We start from the raw sequence: 12,227 nt of genomic DNA on the forward strand, positions 1-12,227 counted from the left end.
AGGCCTTCCTGCGGCTCAATGGTCTGCTTGACGAGCAGCTGCCATAACCGATAATGCACAGCTGCGCTTCTCTTCCCTTTTCCTCCCTCGTTCTCCCTTAGACGTGTCGCCTTCTGTCCCCTTTCCCGGCTTTCTTGTCATTCGTGTCCCGTCCGTGAGAGGTGCGTGCGTGCTCGCCAAGCGCATGCCTGTGTCGCTTAGGTGGTGGAACGCAACTGCGAAGACACTTCCACCTATACTTTTGAGTCTGCACCGCCAGCTTCTCCCAGCGACACCTCATCTTGCGGTCGGGAATCTCACGGCACTTCTTCTTGGTGCCCTTCCATTATTGTGTCTGGCGTGGGCGGCTTCTCTCTCCGTCTCTTCGCCGCGCGCGTGGGGGTGGGGGTGCGTCGGTGAACGTATCCGCAGCGCCACCATCCCCCCCCCTGGAAGACCGGCCTCCATGACTGTCGAGCAAGTGAGCTCGACACATCCGTGGCCGACACGCCGTCTTCTTTTCCACTCTTGTTCTTCTCGGGCATTACAACCCGCTTCGCATGACGAGCGTGGCTGCGTTTCTCACTGTGCTAACGCACACGGCCCTCCTCTCCCTTTCTCCCTCTGTGTGGGCTCCTATGCCGACCTCCTCGTACGGCGTTTTTCCATCCTTGACAATCGTTGATCGTCGTGCGCTTCGCCCACCACCTCTTCATGTGTCTCTTCTCTTATCACGACTTTGCTTGTCGTTTGCTACGGTATCTCGGCTATGCCTTCGGCACATGCACGCAGCACTCCAAGTGGCCTCCGTCGTGAAGCGCCACCCCGCCCGCGAAGCTTTTCCTGGCCTTCGCCCCGACTGTCCCAGCGCAGAGGCACATGGACGCCTCTATGTGCCACCGCGCACGGTATCCGTACCCAGCCGCACTGCCCCCTCCCCCACCCCCAGAGCACCTCTTCACTGCCTTGCTCTATCCCCTTTTCCGCCCGAAAAGCACAGCTGCCAGCGAGAAGATACGGTGTGACGGAACCGGTGCAAAGACGTCCAACAGGGAGTCGCGCAAATGGCACACGCGTGGTGTACGTTTGCCCTGAGTAGGGGAGGCTGTGCGCGCGATCTCGGCTCAAAGGTTGGGTACCACTGTGAACGCCGTAGCCGTATGGGCGCTTGTGAAGAGGCCGAAGCTTTCTTCCTTCACCCCGCCTCTTTTCCTCTCTCTATAGCTCTCAAGTGTATATATATATATATATATCGTTAATGATCAGTGAGACGGCAGAGTCCTTCCGCTCTCCTTAAAGTTTTCTCGCCTTTCCCATGATGTGCGTGGGAGCCAAGCACCCGCCCGCTGAACCCTCGTTTTCCCTTCCTCTGTGCCGTTTGTGGTTCTTCTTTGTTGCTTCTTCCCTGCTGTTCCCACGTCCCGCGTTCCCGCTCGGGTGCGCAACAGCTGATACCGCTGCTGCACACACATCTGTGCCCTTCGCATTCATCTCCCACCCCTTCACTTTTCTTTACACTGTTTCAGTGGAGATAGATTCGGCAGAGCAATCGGCCACGCACGCCGCTCGTCACCTCATCGCTTTCCACTTCCCCCTCCCTCCCCTGCACACACAGGCATGTGACCACCACTTCACCGCCCGTCGCGCCATAAACTCTACGGGACTCCGCCTTCCTTCCTCACAAATTCCTTTCCTTGCTGTCTCCCCTATACGCTTGAATTCAGAGCCCCTGCTTTCATCGGGATCCCTTCCCACCTAGTGAATGGCCACGCGGTTTTCCACTTTCCCTGGCGCTCGCAAGCAACCACACCAATACGCCACTTCTTTTCGCAACTCTTGATGAGGCGACCTGGTCTCCCCCGACTGTGTCACGAAGACCTCCACAGCTGGTTGTGAGCGCGACCGCGTAGCGCCGCAAGGATGCGCCTTCCCCATCATCATACACTCAGAGCGAAAGTCACGTTGCTCTCTTTCTCACAACATCCTAGTGATAGTTGCGGCTACTACAACGCTAATATTACCGATGCCGCTCCTCATAGAGATCTGGCACCAGCACGCACGTTTGCTCTATGGATCACCAACACGTCCAAGACAACCAAAGGCGCTGCAACCATGCCCCCACCAGGGTCGCGCGCTGCTGCCTACCGCATGCCGCAAGCAGACTCGTCAGTAACTCACATCACGTTTTTCTCCCCTTCCGCTTTACTCGCATAACGTAGTCACGCCAAGTTAAGGATTAAAGGTTAGGGTTAGGGTTAGGGAAAGCTCAACCGTGCGAGGTTAGAGCGTGTCGGGTAATATAGGGTGCGCGCGCCAATCGGACAACAGAGCTCGATGCGTTTTTTGCCCCGCCAGATGGGGCGGAGGTGAACCGGAGGCCCGGCTCGCCGACCAGGCTGCACGGCACCGGACACGCGTGGACGCCACCTTGTGTGCGCGGGATGGTGACTCTACCTCTCCCCCTGCGTTTCCCACCGTCTCTCCTGCACACGCATGGGTGCTCTGCACGCAAACGGTGGATACCTGGTGAAGCAGCGAAGCCCTCTCGCCCTCCACGCCACCATCGCCTTTCACACAATAGTTTCGGGGGAAAAAAAACGATCTGCATTGACCCCTACATCCAACCATCACTGTGAACCATGTCCTTGGACTATAAACCTACGAAGGCAGAAGAGGTGCGGCAATGCATCGAGAACCTGGGACGCCTCAGGGAGATGGGGGCCGTCGACGAGGAAACGTTTCGTGCCAGGGCGAGTGTGCTGATGGAGGTGATGGAGAGAGCAGTCACCGAGGGGAGCGCGGGCGACCAGGGACGTATTGTGAGCACCATCGGGTTCGACTCCGAGTGTAAAATCTATCCCTGGAAGGTCCCCATGCGACAGGTGGAACGCGCACGGACCAGGATACTGAAGGAGGTCGACGAGGACGAGACGGAAGAGCGGATTCGACAGAGCTTTATCGTCCGGGCACGATCCCGTTCGCTGACCCCGGTGGAAACGGTGCTGGCAGCATACACCATCTTCTCGGGAGACCGGGATAAGGCCACACTGGAACTCACCCACCTGATGGTACATGTCCCATCCTTCCAGCAAACGGTCTACCACAACTGGCACCTGGCAAAGCGCCTCTACGGGGACTTCGCCGACACATATGCCGAGCGCATCTTGCGTCTGGAATACCCGCTGTTCCCGACAAGGGAACTGGACCAGGAGAACTATCGCCTGCTCGAGAGTACAGCGACAGGGCTACAAGGAGGGGGCGACCAGCCGTCGGACATGGACAGCGAAGCGGCGAAGTTGCTCCGGGCAACGAAGCCACTGATCATCCTGGGAGGAGGCTACGCACCCATTTACGGTCCGGACGGACAGCAGATGGCGGCAGCCGACTACACAGCGCTGGAGCAACGGATGGACCAGCTCCAGAAGCAGATGGAGGCGTACGCCAAGCACTCGCAGCGGCAGAGCTAGCCACGAGAACCGCAGCAGCAGCCCGCACGGAAGAGCGGGGGGTACCGCAGCCGAGGGGCGCGCCAGCCGCCACCGCAGATCATGTGGCATGGCGGTGGGGTGGGGCCCAACGAGCCGGCCAGCGCGGTACGGGACAACGCCGACCCAAGTACAAAAAACTGAGAAGGCCTTGCCGGGACGAAGACAGCGTCCTGAAGAAGGGCCGGCCCTCCACAGAGGAACTGTGGGGTGGGGACTTGCGCGCGGGGAAGACGTCCAACAGGGAACTGGACGCGATTCTTCAGCGCTACCTCCCACCAGGGAAAGCACTACCGTGTGACACGTTGCCTAACCTAACTCAGCAGCACATCGCGCGCATACAGGACTTGGTGCGGAAGCACGGGGTCCTTTACTTTCCCCTTTTTATCCGGCACCACTGGATTGCGGGGGTGCTGACACGGGCCGAGGGTAAGCGCACCTACACGCTCACGGTCTTTGATTCCGCCCCGTCGGACCCTGTACAACGCGACTTGCGTCGGGATCTGCAGGCGATGTGGCCACGCCTTGCTATCCCCAACGGATACTGCGCGAGACAGGCTCGCGGCAGTGAGGACTGTGGGCTGTACATGGTGGCGTCGTTCTTCTCCCACCACTACGCCTGCCCCATCGGCGATGCCTCCACCCTGCCGGGCCGACTGCGCCGCTTCCTCATCCGCGCTACGCAGGAGAGGATGTCCGCCGAGACCTTTACGGCGGCCATGCGGAAGGAGCTGGAGCAGCGGCCATCACCCGCCCCCCCATCCACCACGGCGCCCCGACAGGAGGAGCCAGAGCTGGAGGGCGGCCACGCGTGGAGTGTCGAGGAGCTGATAGAGGCGCACGACGCGGCCGCCACAGCCGCCGCGCGGCGCAAACTGCGCTACATGCTCACGGCATCGGCGCTCGCGAACTTTGCGGACGGCGCACACCGGTCCTTCGCCGTGGGGGCGATGTGCAGGCGCGCCAGAGCGTACGGATTCGATGCCGGCAAACCCACCGACGTGGCGGACGCCCTGGTGCGCATGGGCCTCTCTGTGCACCCGTATGGAAAACCGACGCGCAACGGGAAGGCCCGCCTGCTGGACGAGTCCGCGCTGTCCGACACATCGAAGCACTTCCTGATCGTGCAGGGAGTCGCGCACGCTGGCCTGCCGCGGTGCTTCAGAGGAGGCTGGGTGTTCCAACTCGGGGCGCGGTTCACAGGAACGGCGTCGGCGCGCGAGGGAGCATATGAGGGCCACTATGCGGTGACGGCGAAACCGCGCGAGGCGACGGTCGGCGTGTACACGGTGGCGCCTCCGCGGGCAGCCGAGGCAGCGGAGCAGGCAGAGGACTCGCGCACGTTGGCAGCGCCAACGGTCGGCCGGCAGGCCGCGGAAGCTGGCGCCCCGAGGGGCACCCACGCGAAGGATCCCTTCCTGGCGGACGCGGGACGAGCAGAGGAGGACGGGCTGAGCACCACGCCGCCCGACACGGCGCCCGGAGAACTTCTCCATGAGCAGCACGCGGCGCTCTACGGAGAGACGGCGCTCCCCCTAAAAAACGGGGACAGCGGGCGAGCTGGGGGGCGCGCCTGCCCACGAGGGTGGTACATCTACCCGGACAGGCCCCCACACGTCAGCGCGGTGGCATGGGCCGCGGTGTCGCCGGAGGTCCGCGCGGGCCACATACGCTGGCTGCGAGAACTGCGGTCGATGCCGAGCGACCTGCTGGACTGCGACCTGGCAAAGGCGGTCATCCACCTGATCGTGCGAGCGGCTCGGGCGCGGAACTGGCAGTGGTCTACCATCTCCAAGGCCCTGGCGTCCGTCAAGGGCGCGCTGCTGAACCTCCCCCTGTACACAAACCAGGCGGACGGATACGATTTATCGACCTCACCGGAGTTCCGGGCGGCGGCCACCGCGGCGAGGCGCTTCGAGAGGGAGTCGGAGACGCACCCACCCGCCCCGCTGCGGGTGGAGGAGATGCGGAGGGCCTACAGGGAGCTCTGCCGCACCCACCCGCGCGCCGCGCTCTTCCTGAAGCTGGCGTGGCACTGCGCCGCACGAGCGGGCGACCTGGGGACACTCCTGACAAAGGACGTGCACATCTCCACACTCTCGGAGAGCTCGCCGACGGTCTCAGTGAGTATCACGATCCGCTATGGAAAGGGTGCGAGGTTCCGCGGGCCCTATGCGATAGGGACGCGATTGCAGCGAGAGGACGCGGCCCTGCTGCTGAAGCTGGTGAGGAGCCGAGGCCCAACGCAGCGCCTGTTTGCGGACGTGACGAGCCTCCGCGATCAGCTGCGAGCAGCGCTGCGCCGCGTGAACCCTGCGGCGGCCCTCCCGTCCATCCGGAAGGGCGCCGCCCGTTACCTGGCAGCGAACGGCGTATCCGAGGCGGGCCTCATGCGGATCACCGGCCACACGCGAGCGGACACGCTCAAGCGGTACCTGGGCTATGGCCTCCAGCAAACGAAGGAGGCCGTTGCCGTGCAGGAAAGCGCCGCGCAAGTCCTCCTAGGATTGGCCAGCTAGGATGGGAGGCACCGACGGCGAAGAGCCTGGGGGTGTCGGACGCGGAGCTGTATGTGGAGACGCGCCGCATGCAGGGGCTGCCACCGGTGGCGACGCTGCCCGACGCGCGGCAGTGGCCCCTGCACCTGAAGCACACCACGCCGCTGGACCTGGCGGCCGTGCGGGAAATGCCCACGGCGCACAGCCGCACGAAGCGGTTCCTGGAGCAGGCCATCCAATACATGAACCCGAGGCGGTTCGTGGGCCTGCGCACTTCACGCACGGTGAAGACGGCGTCCCTGCCGCTCGCGGACGTTCTGAGAGCGGTGGAGATGGGGAAGTTCGAGTGTTGCGACTGGCAACCTCGCCACCCAGCCTCGCGCCGGCCGCTGCCGGAGGGCGTGCGCGGGGTGAACACGTTCTCTGTCCCAGAGATGAAAGGCCGACGACGGCTGATCACCGAGCCGCACCTCAACGCCCTGGTCTCGAAGCAGGAGCTGCCGAAGGTGGAGCATCCGACCCGCCAGTGGCGGCGCCAGGAGCTCCGCTACGCGCGGTACATGTTCCAGCTCGACTTTGTGGCGTTCTACGACGCCATCCCCTTGCCGGAGGAGATGCGGAACAAGTTTGTGTTCCGCGCACGCGACCATGTCCTCTACCGGTGCTGCACGCTGCCCGCCGGCGCACGATGGAGCGTAGCGGTGGGGCAGGCGGTGACATGGACGATCGTGGACATCGACACACCAGTGACGGTCTTCACCATGATCGACAACATGCTCATCGGCGCGCGAGGGGCAGGAGCGTGCGTTTCTATCCGCGGTGCGGCGCATCCTAGCCCGCATCCGGACGGCGAACCTCCTCACCTCCCCGGATCGAGAGACCGTGGCGGCCATGTCGGACGAGGAGCTGCTATCCTTGGCACGGGCCGACAACACGTTCCTGGGAGAGGACTTCCATTGGAGCGGGAGCGAGCGGGTGGTACGCAACGCGCTCAAGACGGTGGCCAAGTTGAAACTGGCGCTCCGAGCGACGCGCTTCTCATGCCGGTCTTTCGCGTCCCTGGCGTCGCTGGTCATGTACGCCATGCACACGACGCGCCTGAACCCGGCGGAGGCGTTCCCCTTGGAGCAGGCGTACCGAGCCATGTTTCGGCTCGTGGACCGCGGCCGGGATTGGGACGACGAGGTGCCCTATGTGGGGTCGAACGCCCTCGCATGCCTCCAATCGATCGGCGGACGCCTGGTCGAGAACGAGTGGTGGACGATCGCGGACAGGACCGCGGCCAGCTACGAGGATGGCACGTACGACGCCATCTGCTTCACGGACGCGTCGGCCGACGGGTGGGGAGCGGTGGTGCGGTACGCGAACGGCACCACCGACGCTCTGCAGCAGAGGTGGGTCACGGGCTTGCACCCGAAAGGTCGCGTCGGCGAAGGCCCGCCACGCACGCGGGTGCCGGACCCGCTGCCGAACGACGAATACTTCACCGCCAAGCACTCGGCGCACGCGGAGCCACGGGCCGCGATGCTGTGCCTGCAGTACCTGATGGCGCACGGGCTGGCCGCGAGAAGGGGCCAGATCATGCGCATGGCGGTGGTCACGGACCACTTTGCGATTGTGCGGGCGCAGCGGAAGCACAACGGCTTCGGCGGCATCGGCAGAGGGTACTGCCTGAACCGCCTGTACGCGTACACGACGGCCCTCTACTTTACCGAGCGCGTGCGGGTGGTGTTCTTTTACATCGCCGGCCAGGTGAACCCCGCGGATGAGCTATCACGCAATTTCGCCGACGACGGCGGTACGACACGGGGGTGACGCGGCGCGCTGCCGACGACCTGGCGGTGCCTTTTCTGCGCAGCACGTACTCCCCGTTATGCGAGCAGGCGCGCGGATCGCCGTCCACGATTCTCGCAACGGGGCGGGTGGATGGGGGCGACATGGCCCCCCCTTCCCACTCAGGCTCACCAACGACGGGGCCCCAGCACCCCTGACGGGGAGTTTGTTCCCCGGCCAGCGTTCCCTTAGCACGGCAAGGACAGCGGCTACCGGCGCGTCCACCAGGAAGGAGCGACTGCGGGGGTTGTGACAGAGAGCGGTGACGGGGCCGTTCTTCTCCGCAGCACACACACGCCCAGCGGAGAGAACGCGGAACGGTGTACACCCCACACGATGGACAAGCACGAATACGGGGGACGAGGGCTGGTCCTGGCCAAAAGTCTGCTTACAGGAGAAATGAGACCCGCGAGCGCAGCGAAGCCGCGGCGAGATTTGCTCCCCAAATGTGGAGGGGGGCTGTTCAAGCGCATGCGACTAGCAGGAGCGTCAGCCACCTACATCACGTTCTTCTCCTCCCCTCACGCTTTCTCGTCTCACACACATCACAGTCGCCCGACAACTACATCCTTGGAAAGGGGCGATTCCTCCAGCGTGTGTGTGTGTGGGGGGTGCAGCGGTAGGGCTTAACCCCCGCAGGGGCAGGAGAAGGCCACATGGTTGGCGGGGGGGTTTCGCCTGGTCTGCTGTATGGCTGTGCTTGCGGGCCGGAAAAAAAAGGCGGGCGCCGCAGCGAAGGCGCCCAAGCGCCCGAAACGGCTAGGGGCGGCCCGGAGAGACAAAAGCCAGCGGCGCCCGCCAACAAACCGCGGCCCCGAGGGGTTTTGTGTGTGCAAAAAACCCTCGCGGTCAGATCTACGCGATGGGCGTTGCTTTGGTTTTCTTTGGTGTGGGCCTTTGGGCAGGGCGGGGCCCCGGTTTTCTTTGGGGTGAGGGGCGGCATTCCGGGGGCTGTGGCCAAACAAAACCCCGGTATTTTTGGCGGGGAAATATGCGGACAGCCCCTTTATCTTTCAGAGCGCAAGACCTCGACGCGCACGCACCTCGCGGCGAGCATACCCGTATCCGGTGATCCGGCTCTCGTTGCATAGCTCATGGAAAAGCGCTTTTCGGCCAAAGCCTGCGGGGGGGCTGGCTGGCGGGTGCGCCAGTCCCCTTGGCGGCGGGGGGGGCTGGGGGGCGGCATGGCGCGCCTCGCCACGCCCAACGCGCGGCCTTTTGGAAGAAGCAAGCCCGAGCGCCTTTAGGAAATGTAGCGCGTAGCGCCGTCTGCTTATTGCGCGCCCTGCGCTGAACCAGGCGAAGGGCAAACAGACACCCGCCATCTTTTATTCCATGCTTTATACGACCCCGGGGACTTATTCCTGGAAAAAAGCGGAAAGGCTACTGCGGAATACCTTCGGTTCTATGGGGTGAGGAAAAGCGTGGCGGTGTGTGTGGGGTATGGGCTTTTTCAGCCGTGGGCTCAGATTTTTACACGAAAGGCTGAGGAGAAAGAGGGGGGCCGCATTGCCTTTGTGGCCTTTTGGTGTGGCTACGCGCTTTGGGGTGTCTACCCCCCCCCCTGTCGGCACGTTTTGAAAAGCACCGGGGGCGCGGGTGGTTGGAAAGGGGGTGGGGCAGAGCCAAGCCCCTCGTTCCCATTTGGCGGCGCGAAAAAGGGAGGGGGGCGGTGTTTGCCATTGGTGGGGGCGTGGGCGGCCACCGCACAAACACGGGGCGGCGCGCCCGGCGTCTGGTTGGTGGAAAAGGTGCCGCCACCAAAGTTTGTAGCCCCCAAGGGGGAAGTTACCGTTTGGAGGGCCGTGAAAAGACGGGGGGGGGCGCAGTTCTGGCCAAGCAGTGGCGCCCGCCGACGGAAGCCGTGCCTTTGAACGGCTTTTTCCTTTTTGTTACATAAACCGCGCTGCCAACAAGAGCCCCCTATGCCCATTCTAAAACAAAATGGGGCGATGGCTTCTGGGCTTTTGTCCGCGGGCTGCGTGCTCTCAAGGGTGGGGTGGCGCGCGCCCTTGGATCCCCTATTTTTGGGAAAGGGCAGCTGGGTTTTGCCGGCCGCTGCTGGCCCTGCCGGCTCCCGTATCCCCCCCTTCGGTACCCTTGGGGCTTCGCAGGGCCCGGGGTGAGAAAAAAGAGAGGGGGCCCCTTTGTTTGGCCTCCAGGCCTTCCCGGAAAACCCCTCGAAGCCCGCCCACGCCCGCTGGCGTCAGCCTGGGGGCTCGGGGCGGGGGGGCTCGCGCATTACCCCAGGGTGTCTGGCTGCGGGGTGGCTCTTTTGGATTTGGCGGGTCCCCGCGAGTCATCAAATCCCTTCTTCAGGATGAAGTTGCGGGCCGGCTCGTCCGGGCCTGGGCGGTGCCCTTTTCGTTTCGCCGCTTTGCGCGTTTCGCCGCTCGGTCCGTTGGGGGTGGGGGCGCCCTGGCCCGTGGGTAAAGGGGTTCCGGCGCCCTAGTGGCCACCGCGGGGCGCGGCCAGCGGCCGCGCAGCCCCGAAAACGCACCAAGCGAGCTGATCAAAGACCGGGGCCCCTCCTATGCAAATGGTTGTCGTCTGCGTGCGGTGGTTGGGGGTTGCTGTCGTTGTTTTTCGTTCGTTTTGGGTGGCGGGGCCGCGCTGGGCTCTTTTTTTGGCGGGGGGGGCGGGCGGGCCCGCGCCTCCACGAGGCTCGGCTGCGCCGAGGGCAGCTATGCCCCTCCCCCCCCGGCCGCGCCTCCTGGGGGCAATGGGGCGTGGCAACTACATCCTTGGAAAGGGGCGATTCCTCCAGCGTGTGTGTGTGTGGGGGGTGCAGCTGCCTATGGCGGCCGTGCGTATGGTTTCGCGGCGTCTTGGATGGGGTGGGGGGCTGCCGCACGTGGCGTAGTTGGCGAGGGCATCCGTGACAATGTCGTCCACAATGTCCTACGCGACACGGTGCACGTCGCAGATGACGCTGAGCTTCTGCACACCAGCCGGCGAGCCAAGCGGCGCCAGCTCGACGATGCTGTCACCGTTGCGACTGCGTCGCAGGACACTGGTGAGTGTGGCATGTTCGTGCGGTACAGCAGACGTGCCCGGCTGACGATGGTGTAGTGACCCTGCTGCACCGGCGGCGGCGGCGGCGCCGCCACCGTGTCCGCATGCTGCGCGGGCGACGCCGCGTAGGTCCCCTTCCAGTTAGCCTCCGCACCGACGTCCAGCTCGATTGTAGCGGCGCCGTAGGTGAGCATGGCGCGCTTGCGCACGCTCACCTACGTCCTCGGAGCCCGAAGAGACCTCCTTGAAGTCGCGCAGCTCTCACAGCGCCTCGGCCGTCATGGGCCGAACATGCGCATGAGGTTGGCGAGAAGGGGTATCCTGCCTGGCAGCACGCCGCCCGGCCCCAACAGGTTGTGGTTGAGTCGCTCGAGCTCCAGCACATTGTCGCGGCTCAGCATGACCGACTTGGCGCGGCGTGAGCGGTGCAGGAGGATTGCAGCGGAAGGTCGGGGACCTGGGCTGTGACACTCATGGTCTGTGCGGTCACGTCGTAGTCGCCGTAATAAGCTTGAGTTGGTTCCCCGCGCCTCAGAGGAACATCGCAGACGCCCCGCGCGCGTGGCAGCGATCGAGCTCTGTCATCGATGACGCACACAAAGCCACGAAGCACGGGAGGAAAAGGGGCCACAAATGCGCCCCGCGCACGTACAGCGAGAAGGACACCTCTGCGATAACGCACTACGATGCTGACGGCAACAACACCCTGTCGCGGCCCACGCACGGGAGGATGGGGAGGCAAAGAGAAGTGAACAGAGAACGGCATGAGATAGGGGCGTGTGGGTTTGGTGTGGTGTGGGCGACGGCCTCCTCCTCCCGCCGCTGTCCCCTACGCGCGGCGTCTCCGTCCCTCTCCCCCAACGTGTGGTGCGTGGGCGGCCACTGACGATGCGCGCACGATTGGCGCTCTACGAGCTCCACGGCGGTGGCAGAGGGTGGGGTGAGGAGAGGGGGACATATATGCGCATCACCACCCGCCCCACTACCCGCACAGGCTGCAGGCGTTGGCAGGGGGGCGGGAGCAGGCAGTGTCGAGGAGCCCCGCATGCCAGCTGGCGCTGGCCTGTGGTGTCGGTACATTGTGTTCGCGTTAGAGGTTTCGTGGACGAGCGTGAAGGACACCCTTGCTCAGAATCAAGGGCAAGAAAAAGAGAGGGGGGGCGCGAAGTGAACGCGGGGGTGTCGCTTCGAAGAAAAGGGCACAGACACAGACAGGCACAGGCGCCGACTGCTTTTCTGTGCGCCCTCCCCCACGGTGCCCCCTCCCTCCCCCAACTTCGCCCGAAACGTCCGTACCCCGGGACCTCCTGCTCGCGTGCACGCAGGCGCGCCGTTCAGAGGTACGCAACGACGACGTGGCGGTGGTGGTGATGGGGAGGAGGAGAGGAGGACGGGTGCAACAGCCCACAGGAAAATA

General features: G+C 64.1%; 1 protein-coding gene across 1 annotated transcript; it reads left to right on the top strand.

Moving 5' to 3' along the window:
* Positions 1-5,094: 5,094 nt before the first annotated feature.
* LSCM1_06343 (uncharacterized protein) lies at positions 5,095-7,731 on the top strand (the record flags this gene model as incomplete). The annotated part of the gene is made up of 1 exon (XM_067323774.1): positions 5,095-7,731. The coding sequence occupies one exon, from the start codon at positions 5,095-5,097 to the stop codon at positions 7,729-7,731; it is 2,637 nt and encodes an 878-aa protein (XP_067179403.1).
* Positions 7,732-12,227: the final 4,496 nt, after the last annotated feature.

The sequence above is a fragment of the Leishmania martiniquensis genome, chromosome 19, assembly GCF_017916325.1.
Source record: "Leishmania martiniquensis isolate LSCM1 chromosome 19, whole genome shotgun sequence".
NCBI classification, from domain to species: Eukaryota; Euglenozoa; class Kinetoplastea; order Trypanosomatida; family Trypanosomatidae; genus Leishmania; species Leishmania martiniquensis.